The sequence below is a fragment of the Moschus berezovskii genome, chromosome 24, assembly GCF_049115385.1.
Source record: "Moschus berezovskii isolate FMDL1 chromosome 24, NW_MosBer_1.0, whole genome shotgun sequence".
Classification (NCBI taxonomy): Eukaryota; Metazoa; Chordata; class Mammalia; order Artiodactyla; family Moschidae; genus Moschus; species Moschus berezovskii.
The window spans coordinates 7,229,988-7,249,890 of NC_142483.1; the positions used below are offsets into that span (position 1 = coordinate 7,229,988).

General features: G+C 48.8%; 1 protein-coding gene across 3 annotated transcripts; it reads left to right on the forward strand.

Annotated features, from left to right (window-relative positions):
* Window positions 1-1,275: 1,275 nt before the first annotated feature.
* On the forward strand, window positions 1,276-19,288 carry CCR9 (C-C motif chemokine receptor 9). Of its 3 annotated transcripts, none has more exons than XM_088831622.1 (3): window positions 1,276-1,410; window positions 8,205-8,249; window positions 18,038-19,288. In XM_088831622.1, the coding sequence occupies exons 2-3, from the start codon at window positions 8,229-8,231 to the stop codon at window positions 19,118-19,120; spliced, it is 1,104 nt and encodes a 367-aa protein (XP_088687748.1). In that variant the 5' UTR covers window positions 1,276-1,410; window positions 8,205-8,228; the 3' UTR covers window positions 19,121-19,288. The 3 variants fall into 3 exon arrangements, with proteins under 3 accessions (XP_088687748.1, XP_088687749.1, XP_088687750.1); XM_088831623.1 differs by lacking the exon at window positions 1,276-1,410 and adding an exon at window positions 1,426-1,562; XM_088831624.1 differs by lacking the exon at window positions 1,276-1,410 and adding an exon at window positions 1,450-1,588.
* Window positions 19,289-19,903: the final 615 nt, after the last annotated feature.

Consider the following 19,903-nt stretch of genomic DNA (forward strand, 5'->3'; position numbering starts at 1 on the left):
GGGCTCCCTGTTGGCCTTTCCATCTAGATAATAAACCCAGCTGCATCTTCTGCATGGCTTTGTTCTGTAGGAACTGATGGTGGCTGTGATGGATGGGTCCTGTGCCTGGAAGAACACTGCGAGGCTACAGGATGATATACAATATACTGGACAGGTGAACTCGGTCTCACTGCAGTGCTGTGGGGACTTTTCCCCCAGAACAAATCTAAAAAAAAAAGTCTTTGCCATAATGATAACAAAGAATCAACTTGAGTCTTTTCTCTGTTCTGGACATCAGAGGCTGTTGACTGCAGCTTCTCTTTCACAATTATTCCCCAAATGCCCTCAAATGCCAGGGATGGTGCCTGGCCCTGGGACCCAGAGAGGTGCAACTGTATCCTGATTGAAGGCCCCACTGTAGCTGCTATGGCCGGTGAAGACTTGCATGTGTGACTTCGTTAAAAATATAACATCTGTTTGTTTAGGCGTTTTTCAAAATGTCACCTGAACACCCATGATCAGTAAGATGAAATGCATCATCGACGTTGATACATCTCATGGACAGTGGTTACGTCAGAATAAAATCTTACTGTATCTGACCTCAGTTTTAAGGGGTTCCTGGCTCTCCAACACTCCCTGTGTTCCCAGATGTGTCTGTCCCATACATGACCTTGGAAGGTGGCACTACCATCCGATGGAACTTTCAGAGATGATGGGCCTGCTCCTCACCTGTGCCATCCACCACGGTAGCCACGGCCACACACGGCTGTCAAGCACCTGAATTGTGGCTACTGTGACTAAGGAACTAGTCACATTGTAATTAATTTGAATTTAAACAGGCAGACGTGACTAGTAGCTATGGTTCCATAGCAGCCATGGTATTAGCACAGCTGTACGGGTTGAGGTAGATCTAAGGTCTAACGAGTCACACTGTGATGCCCAGGGCAGGGGGTAGGGGTCATAACCACCCCCTCACAGGCCTGTCCAGACAATGAGACCTCATAAAGATACACTTGGGCCAGCCTGATCTCTCTCGATGGGACTCTCCACCTCCCCATACCCTGAAAGGAGCCATGCTGTCTAGGAAAAGAAATGGCTGTCAGACAGTCGGCTCGTCTGAGCGTCTTCAGAGAAGACGGTTTTCCCTTAGCCCAGCACTTCTGGGCTGTTCAGTCCTGGTTGCACATCGCCGACTCTGCTGGTTGCTGGAAGTTGCAGCTGGCGACTCCCTCTCCCCACCCTCCTGGCCACCCCCACAGTGACAACTCAGGCAGGGGTGGCCTGGCTTCCTTTCTGGTGTTTTCTATGGGTAGCAGCCTGCTCAGAGCTCACAGAAGGCTTGCCCCTCGTCCCAGGCAGACAGCAAGCCAGGCCCTTCCCCAGAGCTGGCGGGGCCGCCTCCTCCTGGAGCCTCAATCGCTGCCCTCCCCGGTGAGTGTCGCCTTCCTCCTCCTCCCCATCCTGGGGCACTGGGTCCTCAGCTGTGTGCTGCCACGATGGCTTCTAAAACCCACTAGTTTGCTCAGTGGCCTTGAGCACCAGGTACTTGGCGAGAAGCTGCCAAGGAGGTGGAGGTGAATCAGGTGGGTGCCTTGCCCAGGCTTCCAGGGTGAGTAATAAGACTGCCTCCCACCCACACGTGTGAGGCTCGCGCTCAAGACAGTTTGTTTGGTGATCTGTTCCTTGAAGGAGGGAGAAGCAAGAGTAGGGGACGGGTGACAAGAAGGTGGGCCGGGGCTGGGAAAGTGAAGCCCCGATGAGGTCCCTGGGTCTGAGGGGCTGTCCCAGGGAAAGTGTGTTTTTGGCCGCATTCTCTGTAGCAGCGAAAAACTGGAAACAAGTGAACTCTGCAGCAAGAGGTGACTGGTTAAATGAATCATATAGAATCCAGAGAGTGGAACACTTGGCAGCCACTGAATTTGGTGACATAACTTCACACTGAACTGGCATTAAAAGTGGTCCGTGAGAGGCTGTTAACTAGACAGCAAGACAGAAAATGCTTTGGGTAGTCTGATTTCCTTTACAGGTTATATGTGTTTGTATGTGGGATTGTGTTAGAATGTCTAAAAGACCGCATCTCAGAAGATTAACACTGGCCATACTAGGAAAGGGGTGTTTGGGGGAAATTTTATTTTCTTCATTATATATGCTTGCTTTGGGGGATTATTTTTTCTTCACTGTGAATATAGTCCTTTACAATCAGATAAAAGTAAAGCTGCTCTATTGGAAGTGACTCCTCACTGACTACTGCTTTGTCCTGCCAGCAGCCTTGTCCTCATCATCTCTGAGCTGGCTGTGGCCCCCTGGACCCTCTGTGGGTGGGCAGCTGCTGGGTGCGGGGCTGGGAGGTGGTGCAGCCACCAGTGGGTGAGGCCTGCTCCTCCCTCCCCTCACCCAACAAACCCAAGTTCACCTGCCATTTCAGCATCTGGCGTCTGACAGCCTATTTTTCCGAATATCTGTCCATCTGCTCTGAAGGCCCCTCACATGCCCCTCACTCACAGCCCCGGGGCCGGCACAGTGCCTGCCCAGCGAGGGCCGGACCCCTCACCCAGGCTGGGGGAGCAGACAGCCTGAGGGGCAGCTCAGAGTCCCTGCTGCCGTGCAGCGTGAGAAAGCTGAGCTTCCAAACAAAAACAAAACGCAAGAGGTGACTCAACTTCCGTGCAGCCAGTTGGACAAAGAGCAAAGTCAGGACCTGCCTTCCTGACCCACTTTAGCATCAGGATCCAGTTTACTGGGGCTACGATGAGTAGCTCCACGCGGATCCTCACGCTGACCACCTTGAAGGGCAGCAGAGAAGAGACTAATGACAGATACCGGTGGATTCCAGGCTAACCCTTCTAACAGGCACGTCCCACTCTTAGAGGCAAGCAGCTCCCTGCTTCTCAGGACCCTGCCCATCCTGCTGCTTTCCGGCATTCACACCTCTGTGGATATCTTTGACGTTTCCCTGACCTGGAGTCATGTTTTCTCCCTTCACTGAATGCCATCATGCTCTTCAGCCTACATGTGTGCATGCTAAGTTGCTTCTGTCGTGTCTGACTCTTTGCGACCCCATGGACTGTAGCCCACCAGGTTCCTCTGTCCACAGGATTCTCCAGGCAAGAATACTGGAGAGGGTTGCCATGCCCTCCTCCAGGGCATCTTCCCGAGCCAGGGATCGAACCTAGTTCTCCTGTGTCTTCTGCATTGGCAGGCAGGTTCTCTACCACTAGCACCACCTGGGAAGCCCTCTTCAGCCTACAAGAGCCAGCAAAATTGTTGCCTTCTCAATGAAGCCCTCCTGGATTTTCCCCAGTGCTGGGGACTCGGCTTCCTTCTCCCAACTCCAAAATCATCTCATAGCATTTCCCATTATTGGTATTTGCAGTCATGATGTATCCACTGTACTTGAATGTGAGCTTCCTGAAGACATGGATCATGTCTTGCACAGTATTTAAGCCAAGAAAGTGTATCCGGTGTCCAGGCACATTGTGTAAGTGAGCTGTGGGGTGAAGCCTGCTTTCTCATCATTGCCGAGTTCTCTGCATCCCGCTAAGAGCCTTAATGCACAGCACTGCACTTGACCCTGGAAACAAGCCTTTAGAGTAGGTCGGGTGATCACGTCCATTTTACAGACAAGGAAACCAAGGCTAGGGGAGGGCAGGTCGCACCTTGCTAAGGTCCCACAGGCAGCAAAGGATGGGCCAAGGAGCAGATGGGGGCCGGCATGCTCCCCACCTCACTCCCCTGGGAGGCAACACACAAGCAGGCTTGGTAGATGGGGTGGCTCCCGCACCCCAGCGAGGCTGCATGGAGTGGCGGCGGGGAGACCTGGGGTGATGCTGAGCCCAGCCCCCGTGTTCTCCCAACAGACGGTTGAGAGGTCCCTTGCTTTCAGTGGGTTTTGTCACTTGTGGGTTTCCCCCTTCTGTTTTTCTCTCCTTCTCAGGGGTCAGAAGAAAATGAAAGCAAGCTCTGATACTTCTGCAGTTTGTGGGATAATACAGATGAAAACCACGTGACAAAGGGCAGGAGGAACAGATGAAAAGGCTCGAGGTGGGGTCTTTAGGTGGTGGATCTAGGGAGGAATATTTTTCATTTTCATTTTCACCCCTGGGCCCTCTCCAAGTCTTCTATGAGCCCAAAGCACCTTTATAACGGAAGGAAGATAAACCTTTACAGAGAGCCAGTGTAGGATTCCAAAATCGCCAATAGTAGCCGCAGTGAATTTACTTGCTAGATTTATTCTTCCAGGGTTAGGAGGAGACGAGTTCCTTCTATGGACAACTTTTGCAAACAGGTGTACAGGACGGAAAAGCGCTGGGGCTTCTTTTTTTCTATTTTTAGGCTGACAAGTTATTTTTAAGATAGCCCTTAAAATAAAATGTTGTACACAAAGTAGAATATGTAAATAGGTTACAAAACCTAAAGGAAAAAAATGAAAGTCTCACTTTCCACTGGTCATCCTTGTTTAATCTCTTTCCAGAAAACACTTCAGTACTGACAGCTATCAAGTGTATAACCTTTTATATATTTTTTAAAAGATCATGCATCATAACCTACATTTTGCATGTGTATACCTAAAATACTTGGTGACCTCCTTGTATCAGTGTGAGGTCTAATTTATTCTATTTATTGGCTACATGTCGTTTACTGAATGAGTATATTAGAACATTACCTACTGCTGGATACGTAGGTTGCTTTTAGTTGTTTTGATTCTGGGGGGCTGGGGAAACAAAATATAGGATCTTGTGTGTTAGGTGCTCAGTCGTGTCCGACTCTTTGCGATCCCATAAACTATAGCTGACCAGGCTCCTCTGTCCATGGGATTCTCCAGGCAAGAATATTGGAATGGGTACCCATTCCCTTCTCCAGGGAATCTTCCTGACCCAGAAATCGAACCTGGGTCTCCTGGATTGCAGGTGAACTCTTTACCATCAGAGCCACCAGGGAAGCCCATTCATGTACCTTTATGTTCTTTTGTGTGAGTACTAGGAGGGCGTGTTCCCAGCAGATGAACAGCTGAGTCAGAGCTGCTGTGCTCTGTATGTTTTGACAGACACGGTTTAATCCTCCGAAAAGGTCACACAAATTTACACTCCCCACTGCTGTGTGGAGGCCTTTCCCTCAAACTGTCACCAGCATCATTACCATCAATCCTTATTTTCAACCTATAACTAGCTATAACCAAATCCATTCTTTATTCTTCGTGTGGCCTCCTCCTTTGGGAATTTGTTTTCTCAGATATTATCTGGTTAATATTTAGTCTTTTTATGCAAGTTAAAAGGAGGTGACATGGGATTGCAAAGAGTCTGGGGCTACATAGATACTAGAAATATATGACGTGTTTTCTAACAAATGTCTTAAAAACTATCTCCCTATTCCCCAAGATGTAATTAGATGAGTTGAGATTTTTCTATCTTAACTAGTCAACTTTTTACAAAGATTTGTTTCAGAAGAGAAAAAAGATCATAAAGTCAATGGGGCAATATGTAATTTGGGGGGAGATCCTTTGAGACTAAATAAATTTCTTATCAAATGTTCACCTGCTAATTTCATCATCCATTGGTGATTTTCTAATTACAGTAATCCTCTGTACTTATTAGTTGGCACCATAAGGAGAGCTTAGTTTTCTCATTTGTTTTTCTCAGTATGGATCCACAGATCCTTATTTAATTGGATGTGCTAGAATGACTGCCATCATTATTTAATGTGATGCTCACACTGCCTCAGATTTGGCTAGTGGAACCCTATCAAGTGGGTGCCTCTGTCCTTTGACAAGTCCTCGATGCCATTAAACACTTGCTTTCTGGGTTAAAAATCAGTCCCAAGTTCATCTTACGCTTTCCGTGCCCTAACTCTGGAATCAGGCTTTTCTCCATGGGGTCCTGGTTCCTTGTCAGGAGGAAAGGTATTTAGAAACCAAGATCTGGGCACCCGATGGTCATTATACTGTGTGTCCTTGCTTTTACGTCGTCTCAGCAGACAGAGTCAGGAAATAAGCTAAAATACATAACACCTGTGGCTCAGTGGGTAAAGAATCCATCTGCAATGCAGAAGCAGGAGACGTGGGTTCGATTCCTGGGTCAGGAAGATCCCCTGGAGGAGGAGGAAATGGCAACCCACTCTAGTATTCTTGCCTGCAGAATCCCATAGACAGAGGAGCCTGGTGGGCTACAGTCCACGGGGTAGCAAAAAAGAGTCGGCCACCACCGAAGTGACTGAACAAAACACATCCACACAAACTTATCTGTATCTATTTACCAATCGATTGACTGATCTATCAAACATCATCTGCTTAATCTCTTCTAACCCTAAAAGCCATGAGCTCATACTGAGCCCTCAATTCCCACCGAACAGCCCAAGGCACTTTGGAGGAGCTACTGGCAGGAAGGCTACAAGAAGGAAGTCCTAGGTGTCTTTCCCCCCACTGCTAACGGCTTGATATGACCCTGAAGAGGGACAGAAACAAGAAAGTTTTCATCAGATCTTGCTGTTTTCCCTTTCTTTACTTTAACCACTTTACTGAGATCCAGCTCCCAGCGCTGCAAGTCTGAAGTACAGAAGCCGAGTTCTGACACACGTGTGCCCCCATGAGAACACCGCACTATCGGTTCAGTGAACACGCCGCTCGCCCCAGAGGCTCCTTGGCCTGCTCATGTCCCTTCCTGCCCTCTGCCCTGCCCTGCCCTGCCCTTCTCTCTCTTTCCAGGAAATCACTGATCTGCTTTCTGTCACTATCAATTAGCTCCCATTTCCTAGAATTTTATACAAGTGGAATCACACAGTATGTACTTTTTTTTCAGGTTATTTTGAAATTCATCCACATTGCTGCGTGTAGCAGCAGCTGTTCCAAATTCACTGTATAGATACTCCACGGTGACTTATTCACTGTACTTGAAGGACAGTTGAGCTGTTCCCCGTAGTTGGCTATTACAAACAAAGCTGCCATGAACATTCATATGTCAGTCTTTGTATGGATGTAAGCTTGCATTTTTCTTAGGCAGTCACCACATGATGTGTGTTTCACGGGTTTCCATAGTGGCTATCCCACATGTTTCTTTTTCTTCCTTTTAATTGGAGTATAGTTGCTTTGCGGTATTGTGCTGGTTCCTGCTGTACAGCAAAGTGAATCAGTTAATACATTCACACCCACTCTTTTTAGACTGCCTTCCCATTTAGGTCACCAAAAAAGCATGGAGTAGTCCCCTGCACCACACAGTAGTTCCCGCTAGTTCCTGTCTATTTTATACATAGTCGTGTATATATGCAATCTCAATCTCCCAATTCACATGCTATGTTTTTAAAACGACTACACTCTTAGAAAAGCATGGAGAGTCACGAGGCTGTGTTATGAAAACAAGGATAAAAAAAGCCCAACAGGTTACGTTTGGATGTATAAGGGAGAAATTTCCTTCCAGAAGCTTGGGGTGTGGGCTGAACATGTTTCTTGGAAACACACTCGTTGAAGATGTATAAAAAAAGAAATGCCCCACTTGGGCACAGACCCCTTCCTTGAAAGGAACCAAGCTGTTGTTTGCTTTGGCCACATAGGGGTGGGTTTTGCAGAGATTCAAAACACAAGAAAACAACAGTGGAGATTTATCTCGGTTAGTTTGGAGGCCCTCTGCACGAGACAACTATGTTTTCTTTGGTAAAGAAATGGAGGACTTCCTTTTCCTGCTGAAGTCAAGGTACAGAGCAAACAGGCCCTGAGTTTGTAAACTGAGCATGCAGGGAGGTGCTGGGGCACTGGGCCCTTCCTGGCGAGGGACTCTGATGCTGGCAGAGGCCACCTCACTCTGGGGTTCTGGCCACCTGGTTACTGAGAGGCCCCTCCAGCAGTCAGCTGGAGCATTCTTTTAAGTCTGCTGTCCTGCCGTCTTCAGGGGACACTTGGTGGATAAAATTGGAGTAGCGGCACCTGATAGAGAAGCTGAGTTGTGAAAAAAAGGGTTAAGGTAAAAAGGACGTGCTGGTAAGATGTCAAAACCCCCAAGTGCTCTCAAAGGAGAGGTTTCTTTCAACTCTAGGTTAACAACCTAGATGACTGTGAAATCTAGACTTGACTTGAAATCTATTTAACTCAGCATCAGTAAAACATGGATTCTAACTCTAGCTTGGCAGTTTTTTTTTGTTCACGAGAACAAACAAATTGAATGCTTCATCTCCATCTCTCGGTACTTGCTACTGTTTGGTCAAAGCCAGTCCGCGTTCTGATTTTTGCCCTCTCTTTCTAGAAGCAAGTCTGAGTCTGACCCACCATGGTCCCCACAGAAGCCACAGTGAGTATGGCCACACCCTTGGGCTCCTTGAAATACACTGCATTTGGGGGCCTCTTTTCAGGGAGTGGGAAGGGCTCCATTGTGGAGGGAAGGAGTGCTCTGTGGTTTCCCAGGGCAAGAGTTCTGCTGAGTGGTGCTCCAGACAGGTGGTCAGTGCCCAGCACAGAGGGCTCTGCAGACACGAAGCTCTGGAAGAGCTCTGCAGTGTGTGTGTGTTGGGGGGGCAGAGGAGAAGGCTGGCCAGGTTTTACTCAGAGGTGAGGGTTTTATGATCTTTACAATGTGCTTAGTCCCATGCGTCTGTTCTGAAACTCAGACAAAAGAGGGCAAGGGAGAGTTCATTTGTTTTTAGAAGACCCATGGTGGGCATGTTAGTCATGTTTCTTATCAAACATTATATAATCTTTACAAAAAAGCAAATAATGATATATATTTCCCTGAAAGAGGCTAATAGAAATGAGTGGGTACAGCTATGATCCAGAGAATCATTCATGATTTTATAGCCAAATATAATTAACTATAGAATCAAATAAAATTCCTACGCTTTATGATATTAAATGCTCACAAAAATATCTGGGATTTTAATAGCTCTTTCTCAAAGGGAGAATCTGGGTTTTACATGTACGTATTGAAGGCAAACATTCTTAGTGGAGTTGATAAATGTCCTTCATACTGTAGGTTCCCCCCCCACCTATGGAGAGTGGTGGTTGCCACCACTAATATCAAGTAAGTTATTTATCGTGTGCTGATGATATTTAGCATTGCATATGTCATCATGTTTCCCGTAAGAACACCAACAATAACAAAAGACAATTATCTGGAGCTTGCTGAAGCAACGAGGTGCACATCAAGTCACTTCAGTTGTGTTTGACTCTGAAACCCTGCGGACTGCAGCCTGCCAGGCTCCTCTGTCCATGGAATTCTCCAGGCTAGGGCCTGGGGTTGCCATGCCCTCCTTTAGGTGATCTTCCTGACCCAGGGATCGAACCGAGTCTCCCATGTCTCCTGCACTGGCAGGCAGGTTCTTTACTAGTGCCACCTGGAAAGCTGAAGTAACAAAATAAGTCTCCATTTTTCTGAACAAAATCAGAACCATAGTTTCTCGTGAGACAGAATTTGTTCTTTATCCCTGATTCTGGAAACAGGGCTGATAACGTCAGTCATTCGGTTTTATCATTTGGGATCTTGGAAAAATATCCGAACTTTGCAAGGCAGCCCCAGAAAGGAAGAAAATGCACTCAGATAACGACCTTTTGTGGTCAAGAGGTGTCCAGCGCCACCTACACGGGGAGAAGCTGTGACCTCTGTGGCTATGACCTTGGTCAACAGCCATGACTTTCCTGTGGCCACTCTTCTGAGGACCGGCCGTGTGACAGTCACTACCCAGGTGCTGTGTTCCTCCAGTCTCACAGTAAACGTGGAGCTGTGCTAACAGATGAGGAAACTGAAGCTGGGAGAAGGGACAGGGGTTCAAGGTCAAATGGCTCAAAGGAGGAGGAGGAGGTGGGCGGTCTTGGCCCCAGCTTCCCTGGGTTCCTCCCTGAAGGCAAGTGTCCACACGGCTCACTGGCTGAACATCTCCCCTCCTCAAGGTGGGGACTTGCCCACTCCCACCAGTCCACTCTCCAGGTGCCCAGCCTGGTATAAGGAGCAGGGAAGGATATGGCCTTGGCCCTCCACAATGGCCTTTCCCCAGAGGTGCCTGGAGCTGGGGGAGGGTATCCCAAGACAGGAGTCAGGAGGGAGGCCTTGGAAAGTCGGGGGAAGATGGAGTCCAGGAGCTGTAGTGTCTGCAATGCCTGGGCCGCAGCTTCTGGGCCAAGGGCTCCCGAGGGGAGGAAGACACACCTGCACGGGCTCGGGAGCTGGGACCTGTCAGGTAGAGCCTGGTGGCGGGCACTGGCGGGCAGGCCAGGCCCCTTATCTGCTGTGCACTGAGGCTTGGCCCCAGCAAAAGGCAGTTCCCGGCTGCCCTGGGCAGAAGAAGCCACAGGGCATCCTCTGGTGCCCACAGTCTTTCCGGGATGGGTGGGGGGAGGATGCAGGTGGGGATCTGACAGCCACTCAGCTCAGGTGCTGGGACTCAGACGCTGAGGCTCAGGCTTGGTGTGGCCACTGTGAGCTATGGTTTTTCTGGCAGTCACGTACAGATATGAGCGTTGGACCATAAAGAAGGCTGAGCAACAAAGAAATGACGCTTTTGAATTGTGGTGCTGGAGAAGACTCTTGAGAGAGTCCCTGGGACAGCAAGGAGATAAGACCAGTCCATCCTAAAGGAAATCAACCCTGAATATTCACTGGAAGGACTGAAGCTGAAGCTCCAATACTTTGGCCACCTGATGCAAAAAGTCAACTCATTAGAAAAGACCCTGATGCTGGGAAAGATTGAGGGCAGGAGGAAAAGGGGATGACAGAGGATGAGATGGTTGGATGGCATCACCAACTGGATGGACACCAGTTTGAGAAGACTCCAGGAGACAGTGAAGGACAGAGGAGCCTGGCCAAAGTCAGACACGAATTAGTGACTGAACAACAACAGCACGTAACAGTGACAACATCGAAGGTGGAGCGCAGGTGCCGGATCTGGAGGGGTTACAAGTGCCCCAGCGAGGGGCTGAGGGGCAGCGGGCTGGCTCCAGCCTTGACCACCCCTGGGGGGTGAGGGTTTGGGCCAGAACCTTCTGTTCCTTGGGTCTGTCTTCTCCTCTATAGTGAAAGCCACTCAGTCATGTCCAACTCTTTGCAACCCCATGGACTGTATAGTCCATGGACTTCTCCAGGCCAAAATACTGGAGTGGGTAGCCTTTCCCTTCTCCAGGGGATCGTCCCAATCTAGGGATCGAACCCAGGTCTCCCGTATTGCAGGCAAATTCTTTACCAGTTGAACCACAAGGGAAGCCCAAGAATACTGGTGTGGGTAGCCTATCCTCCAGCGGATCTTCCCCACCCAGGAATCAAACCGGGTCTCCTGCATTGCAGGCGATTCTTTACCAACTGAGCTCTCATGGAAGCCCTCCTCTATAAGATGGTCTCTAACATCTTGTGGATGTGACTGATGCTAGAAGCAAGGTCCGATGCTGTAAAGAGCAATATTGCATAGGAACCTGGAATGTTAGGTCCATGAATCAAGGCAAATTGGAAGTGGTCAAACAGGAGATGGCAAGAGTGAACGTCGACATTCTAGGAATCAGTGAACTAAAATGGACTGGAATGGGTGAATTTAACTCAGATGACCATTATATCTACTACTGTGGGCAGGAATCCCTTAGAAGAAATGGAGTAGCCATCATGGTCAACAAAAGAATCCGAAATGCAGTACTTGGATGCAATCTTAAAAACGACAGAATGATTTCTGTTCGTTTCCAAGGCAAACCATTCAATATTACAGTAATCCAGGCCTATGCCCCAACCAGTAATGCTGAAGAAGCTGAAGTTGAACAGTTCTATGAAGACCTACAAGACATTTTAGAACTAACACCCAAAAAAGATGTCCTTTTCATCATAGGGGACTGGAATGCAAAAGTAGGAAGTCAAGAAACACCTGGAGTAACTGGCAAATTTGGCCTTGGAGCACGAAATGAAGCAGGGCAATGGCTAATAGAGTTTTGTCAAGAGAACGCACTGGTCATAGCAAACACCCACTTCCAACAACACAAGAGAAGACTCTACACATGGACATCACCAGATGGTCAACACCGAAATCATATTGATTATATTCTTCGCAGCCAAAGATGGAGAAGCTCTATACAGTTAGCAAAAACAAGACCAGGAGCTGACTGTGGCTCAGATCATGAACTCCTTATTGCCAAATTCAGACTTAAATTGAAGAAAGTAGGGAAAACCACTAGACCATTCAGATATGACCTCAATCAAATCCCTTATGATTATACAGTGGAAATAAGAAATAGATTTAAGGGTCTAGATCTGATAGATAGAGTGCCTGATGAACTCTGGACGGAGGTTCGTGACATGGTACAGGAGACAGGGACCAAGACCATCCCCATGGAAAAGAAATGCAAAAAAGCAAAATGGCTGTCTGAGGAGGCCTTACAAATAGCTGTGAAAAGAAGAGAAGCGAAAAGTAAAGGAGGAAAGGAAAGATATAAGCATCTGAATGCAGAGTTCCAAAGAATAGCAAGGAGAGATAAGAAAGCCTTCCTCAGCGATCAATGCAAAGAAATAGAGGAAAACAACAGAACAGGAAAAACAAGAGATCTTTTCAAGAAAATTAGAGATATCAAGGGAACATTTCATGCAAAGATGGACTTGATAAAGGACAGAAATGGTATGGACCTAACAGAAGCAGAAGATATTAAGAAGAGGTGGCAAGAATACATAGAACTGTACAAAAAAGATCTACACGACGAAGAGAATCACGATGGCGTGATCACTCACCTGGAACCAGACATCTTGGAATGTGAAGTCAAGTGGGCCTTAGAGAGCATCATGATGAACAAAGCTAGTGGAGATGATGGAATTCCAATTGAGCTATTTCAAATCCTGAAAGATGATGCTGTGAAAGTGCTGCATTCAATATGCCAGCAAATTTGGAAAACTCAGAAATGGCCACAGGACTGGAAAAGGTCAGTCTTCATTCCAATCCCAAAGAAAGGCAATGCCAAAGAATGCTCAAACTACCGCTCAAATTGAACTCATCTCACACGCTAGTAAAGTCATGCTCAAAATTCTCCAAGCTAGGCTTCAGCAATATGTGAATCGTGAACTTCCAGATGTTCAAGCAGGTTTTAGAAAAGGCAGAGGCACCAGAGATCAAATTGCCAACATCTGCTGGATTATGGAGAAAGCAAGAGAGTTCCAGAAAAACATCTATTTCTGCTTCATTGACTATGCCAAGGCCTTTGACTGTGTGGATCACAATAAACTGTGGAACATTCTTAAAGAGATGGGAATCCCAGACCACGTGACCTGCCTCTTGAGAAACCTGTATGCAGGTCAGGAAGCAACAGTTAGAACTGGACATGGAACAACAGACTGGTTCCAAATAGGAAAAGGAGTATGTCAAGTCTGTATATTGTCACCCTGCTTATTTAACTTATATGCAGAGTACATCATGAGGAATGCTGGGCTGGAAGAAGCACAAGCTGGAATCAAGATTGCTGGGAGAAATATCAATAACCTCAGATATGCAGATGACACCATCCTTATGGCAGAAAGTGAAGAGGAACTCAAAGGCCTCTTGATGAAAGCGAAAGAGGAGAGTAAAAAGGTTGGCTTGAAGCTCAACATTCAGAAAACGAAGATCATGGCATCTGGTCCCATCACTTCTTGGGAAATGGATGGAAACAGTGGAAACCATGTCAGACTTTATTTTTTTGGGCTCAAAAATCACTGCGGATGCTGATTGCAGCCATGAAATTAAAAGACGCTTGCTCCTTGGAAGGAAAGTTATGACCAGCCTAGATAGCATATTAAAGAGCAGAGACATTACTTTGCCAACCAAGGTCCGTCTAGTCAAGGCTATGGTTTTTCCAGTGGTCATGTAGGGATGTGAGAGTTGGACTGTGAAGAAAGCTGATCGCCGAAGAATTGATGCTTTTGAACTGTGGTGCTGGAGAAGACTCTTGAGAGTCCCTTGGACTGCAAGGAGATCCAACCAGTCCATTCTAGAGATCAATCCTGGGCGTTCATTGGAAGGACTGATGCTAAATAAAGCTGAAACTCCAATACTTTGGCCACCTCATGCGAAGAGTTGACTCGCTGGAAAAGACTCTGATGCTGGAAGCGATTGGGGGTAGGAGGAGACGGGGACGACAGAGAATGAGATGGCTGGATGGCATCACCGACTCGATGGACATGAGTTTGAGTGAACTCCGAGAGTTGGTGATGGACAGGGAGGCCTGGCGTGCTGTGGTTCATGGGGTCGCTAAGAGTCAGACACGACTGAGCGACTGAACTGAACTGAACATCTGAAAATCATTCTAAAATCTGTTGAGCCTCTGAAAGCTCAGTCCGGGGCAGAAACCCAAGCCTATGTGAGCAGAAGGCAGCCCACGCTGCTGAGTTCCAGGCCAGTCTCCGGGCATGCTGTGAGACAGTCTCTCGTTTACTTAGATCTGTGACTGTAAGGCACTTCTCTTTTTGATCAAAATTCTAAAAATCATCCGAATGATATAAATACTCCAATTAAGTAGCCCCCTGGGAATAACAGAGCCACCCCACGATACTGCCCTGTCTAGGGCACCTCTGTGCTGTGGAGTTCAGGACCCCTCATGCAGGCAGACCACCCTCCCCCCCATTCCATGACAGGTGAGTCAAGGACTTTTCTCATGGTTTGCTCCACTTCTGTTACCATCACTGACAAGAACACTGTCCTCTGGAAGTGGTTTCCTTGCCTGGCATGTAGTCTGTGCTCAGTAAATACTTGCTGAATGAGTGAACAAATCACATTATTTATCGCCAACGAACAAGAAATAAAGAGATGTTTCTCAAGCTTAAGGTGAGCATGGTGACCTCTTAGTCAGTCAAGGAATAAGATGGTGGGATCTTCACATAAACATCATCCATCCTGGCCAGGTCTGAGCCCACCCACCCCCACGGACTGCTGCTCCTCACAGTGGGAGAAGATTCTAGATCTGGCTCAGATCACTGTTCATGGGGGACCACAGACTGTGAGCAGTGGTCTAGTTGGTGAAGATGTCATGTTTTAAAAGGATCTAAGAACAACACAATACTCTGGCCACCTCGTGCGGAGAGTTGACTCACTGGAAAAGACTCTGATGCTGGGAGGGATTGGGGGCGGGAGGAGAAGGGGACAACAGAGAATGAGATGCTGGATGGCATCACAGACTCGATGGACATGAGTTTGAGTGAACTCCGGGAGTTGGTGATGGACAGGGAGGCCTGGCGTGCTGTGATTCATGGGGTTGCAAAGAGTTGGACACGACTGAGCGACTGAACTGAACTGAACTGAACTGAAGAACAACACAGTTTGCGAAGAAATATTTCAAGGGAAACCGTGGGAAAGAGAACTTGTAGACGTTCCAGTGAGACGTGGAAGAGAATGGTCAGCCGCGTCAGAGAGACTGGGCGCTCCCAGCAGGGGTGACACCCTGTCTCACTGTGTCCCCACGGCCCCTGTCATGTTCCAGAAGAGGCATGAGGCAGTTACTGAGCGCGCACAACGGAAGAGAAAGGACACGCACTCAAACAGGGCCAGAGAAGACTGAACAGCGAGAAAAGAGGAAGGGCTAGAACCTGCGTTTCCAGCCTAACACTGAGCTGTTGGGTGCGGGAGCCACAAGGCACGCAGGGCCTGTAAGCACTCGAAATGCGGTCACTCCGACTAAGATGTCCCCTGATTGTCACATGCACTTAGTCCAAAAATAGTCTATGCAACAAAAGGATGTGAAATATCTTGGTAATTTTACACTGCTTGAAAGAAAGAAAGTGAAAGTGAAGTCGCTCAGTTGTGTCCGACTCTTTGCAACCCCTTGGACTGTAGCCTAACCAGGTTCGTCCATTCATGGGATTTTCCACACAAGAATACTCGAGTGGGTTGCCATTTCCTTCTCCAGGAGATCTTTCCGACCCAGGGATTGAACCCGGGTCTCCTGCATTGAAGGCAGGCACTTTACCGTTTGAGCCACCAGGGAAGTCATTGCTTACATAATGAAATAATATTTTAGACATGCTGCTGCTAAGTCACTTCAGTCGTGTCCGACTCTGTGTGACCCCATAGACGGCAGCTCACCAGGCTCCCCCGTCCCTGGGATTCTCCAGGCAAGAACACTGGAGTGGGTTGCCATTTCCTTCTCCAATGTGTGAAAGTGAAAAGTGAAGTCGCTCAGTCATGTCCAACTAGTAGCGACCCTATGGACTGCAGCCTACAGGCTCCTCCGTCCATGCGATCCTCCAGGCAAGAGTACTGGAGTGGCTTGCCATTGCCTTCTCCGATTCCTACGGCAGCACTGGTCAAAGGGTTTTACCTGGTTACTATACTTGGGCTACCAGTTTGACTGAGCCTCCCAATTACAAAGGGAATCCTCATCAGTCACAAAATTTATACAGTTCATGAGTTAAAAAAGACTCTCACTTGTTCTTCAGGAAATATGAAAGCCTTGCTTCACATCTCTTTTATATGTAAATACCAAACGCACGTTCGGTATGTCCACTCATCAAGACCTAGATGAAAGGCCCTTGGAGATGGGGTGCACGGCGAGCTCCTTAGAAGCCAACTCGACACAGTCCCTGGGATAAACTCAGGGCAGCTTGTGGGAAATCACTCAACCCAGTGCTCAGGCCAGGGGGCTCTAGTGCGTGCTCTTGGATGGAAAGTGAGTGGGAAATGAGTGGATTTCAGATGTTTACAGTGATCTCTCTGGGTCTTATTCTGACCCAGACCTTGAGAACAGCCTTTGTGGGTGGCTTCTCCAGCACGAGCAGTGTCTCCATGGCTCAGAGAGCAGAGAGGATGGAAGAAATGGCCGGGCACCTCAGAATTCCTCCTGGAAGCCAGCTGCCCCTCATCTGGAAGAGGGGTCCACCGCCACCTGGAAGGTCCAGGATTAAACACATGCATATCCTGTACCCCACACCAGGTCTGACATGCACTCGGGGCTCTGACAATAGGGAAGCAGATAAGCTGGTAAATAACTGACATTTCTATCTGCAGGGAGATTTTCAGAGGATCCTGTGCTGAGATCCAAAGGATGTTTACACCAGTCATGGACAAAGCTATGAGCATAAGTCTTGACACAGGTGGACAGGTGTGTCCAGGCTTCCCCGAGCCTAGGACATGAACTCTTCCTCTGTCATTGTCACAAGGATGGCTGGCACTCTGATCCTGAAAGGATGATACAGGCTGGCCTTGTGGTCTTGACGAAATTCATTCAATTCCAGGTTTTTTGTGTGTGAATTCAATCACTCTGAAAATATGCCTGGAGAGTCCTTAGCTGTATCAAAGGGTGTGTGTGTGTGTGTGCATGCGTGCTGGTGTGCACATTGTGAGGGTGTGAGCGCGGGTGTCTGATATGTGCATGTATGTGCAGGGGTGTGTACATGTGAATACGTATGTGTATTCGTGTAGGCATGCTCGTGTGCATGTGTGTCTGTAAATGTGAGGGCTTGTGAGGGCTGGCTTCATGGGTGGGTGGCACAGGGCCTCAGGCTTAGAAGTGTTACTTGCTTGATTTAATGCTCTGCTGTCTTGAGATTCGTAACAAATTCTGAACAAGGGACCCTGAAATCATGCAGCCTGTGCTGGTTCCTGTGTGTGTGCATGTACGTGAGGGTGTATACATAAGTGTGTGTGCACACGTGTAAGTGGGGGCGTGTGTGACTGTTGCTGCTCAACAGAGGATCCATAGCGTTCAGAGGATTCAGGGGAATCTGGACGCAGAGAAGTGTGAAAGCCTCTGAGGACCTTTTAGGGAGCGCAGAGTAGACAGGAGAAGGGACAATCAGACTCGTGCACTTAGTTGGATAGGTTCGCCCACCAGGGGCCCTGAGACCCTCTCTCCATCCCGATGGAGCAGTCACGCGGCCTGTGACTGCTCCTTCGCTTGCATGTCTCTTCCCAAAGGAGGAAAGCTCCACAGAGTGGGAGCCACACCTGACTCTTCAGCACCTGCTTAATAAACATTTACTGAATAAACGAATAATTTACAATCTAAGCAGATGCTCTCGGAATTCCTACTTCCTACACACACATTTCTTCTGCCTCCTCACAGCCTTTTGGGGTTGGAAGGTTCAAGGGCTCCGTGCCTCTGCATCAGACAGAACCTCCAAGGGCCAGCCCTTGACCCGGTGTCGCCTGTGTCTCCTTGCAGAGCCTAAGCCCTAGCCTGTTAGATGACTACGGCTACGACGGCACGCCGCCCATGGAGTACGACGGCAATTTCACGGACTACTTCTGCGAGAAAAGCCACGTCAGGCGGTTTGCGGGCCACTTCCTCCCGCCCCTGTACTGGCTCGTGTTCACCGTGGGGGCCGTGGGCAACAGCCTCGTCATCCTGGTCTACTGGCACTGCACGAGAGTAAAGACCATGACCGACGTGTTCCTGCTCAATTTGGCCGTCGCCGACCTCCTCTTCCTCGCCACCCTGCCCTTCTGGGCCATTGCCGCCGCTGACCAGTGGAAATTCCAGACCTCCATGTGCAAGGTGGTCAACAGCATGTACAAGATGAACTTCTACAGCTGCGTGCTGCTCATCATGTGCATCAGCGTGGACAGGTACATCGCCATCGCGCAGGCCATGAGGGCGCAGATGTGGAGGCGGAAAAGGCTCCTGTACAGCAAGATGGTCTGCTTTACCGTCTGGGTGACGGCGGCCGCGCTCTGCCTCCCGGAACTCCTGTACAGCCAAGTCAAGGAGGAACACGGAGCTGCCATCTGCACCATGGTCTACGCCAGTGACGACAGTACCAGACTCAAGTCGGCCGTCTTGACCCTGAAGGTCATCCTGGGCTTCTTCCTCCCCTTTGTGGTCATGGCTTGCTGCTACACCATCATCATCCACACCCTGATCCAGGCCAAGAAGTCCTCCAAGCACAAGGCCCTGAAGGTGACCATCACTGTGCTCACCGTCTTCGTGCTGTCTCAGTTTCCCCACAACTGCGTTCTGCTGGTGCAGACCATCGACGCCTACGCCATGTTCATCTCCAGCTGCGCTCTCTCCGTCAGGATTGACATCTGCTTCCAGGTCACTCAGACCGTGGCCTTTTTCCACAGCTGCCTGAACCCTGTTCTCTACGTCTTTGTGGGCGACAGGTTCCGCCGGGATCTTGTGAAGACCCTGAAGAACCTGGGCTGCATCAGCCAGGCCCAGTGGGTTTCGTTCACGAGGAGAGAGGGAAGCCTGAAGCTGTCATCGATGCTGCTGGAGACGACCTCAGGGGCTCTCTCCTTCTGAGGCGGCTTCTCTGAGGTGGGCGGTCCTTCTGGAAGTGTCCAGAAATTCAGACACAGCTTCCCTTGCTGATAGGCCAGAGGGAAAGTGGAGAAGGAGAAGGAGAAAGGGGAAACAGAAAACTCAGAAAGGGATGAATTTGAATAGCATTATTACTTTTGGTCAGCATTTGCCAAGTTGGACTCTTTAAAACTGACTGGCCATCCCAGGGGACTGCTGCCTGGCTCCTGGTTGCAAAGCCCGTGGTTTCGGAGGAGGGTTAATGAACGACAGACACCGCAGGCCTCCGCGGCTTTGCCATTTGCCTAAGCGTTAATGCAGCTGAGCCCTGGAGGAGGCGCTGGATTTCTCAGAGCCCTGGGAATCGCTGTGGCTTCAGTTCTGAGGCCATCTCTTCCAAAAGAAGACACAGAAGCAACGGCCATCGCCACAGTCCATGAATGAACAAGGCTTCATGAAAGTTTCTGTCTTTGGAGAATCTCTGCTCTGGTTTTGGGGGCTGATACCCATGCCAGGTGTTGATCTAGAATCCTTCCAAACAATCTCAGATCTAATTCTCTTCTGCTCTCCTTGATCTACTTGGGACCAGTGAGGGTCCCTGTTCCTGTTCTGAAACTATCTGCAGCACTGGTCAATGAGTCTTCGGGCAATTAACCGTACAAGCATGTCACCTGAATTCTGTTGGCTTCCAACCCACGCCTTCTGGAGGCTCCGTGATTCCTCATCTGGCTGCCACGCTGATCCGGGCAGGATTCAGCTTGTCCCCTGGTGCCATGGAAGTGGTCT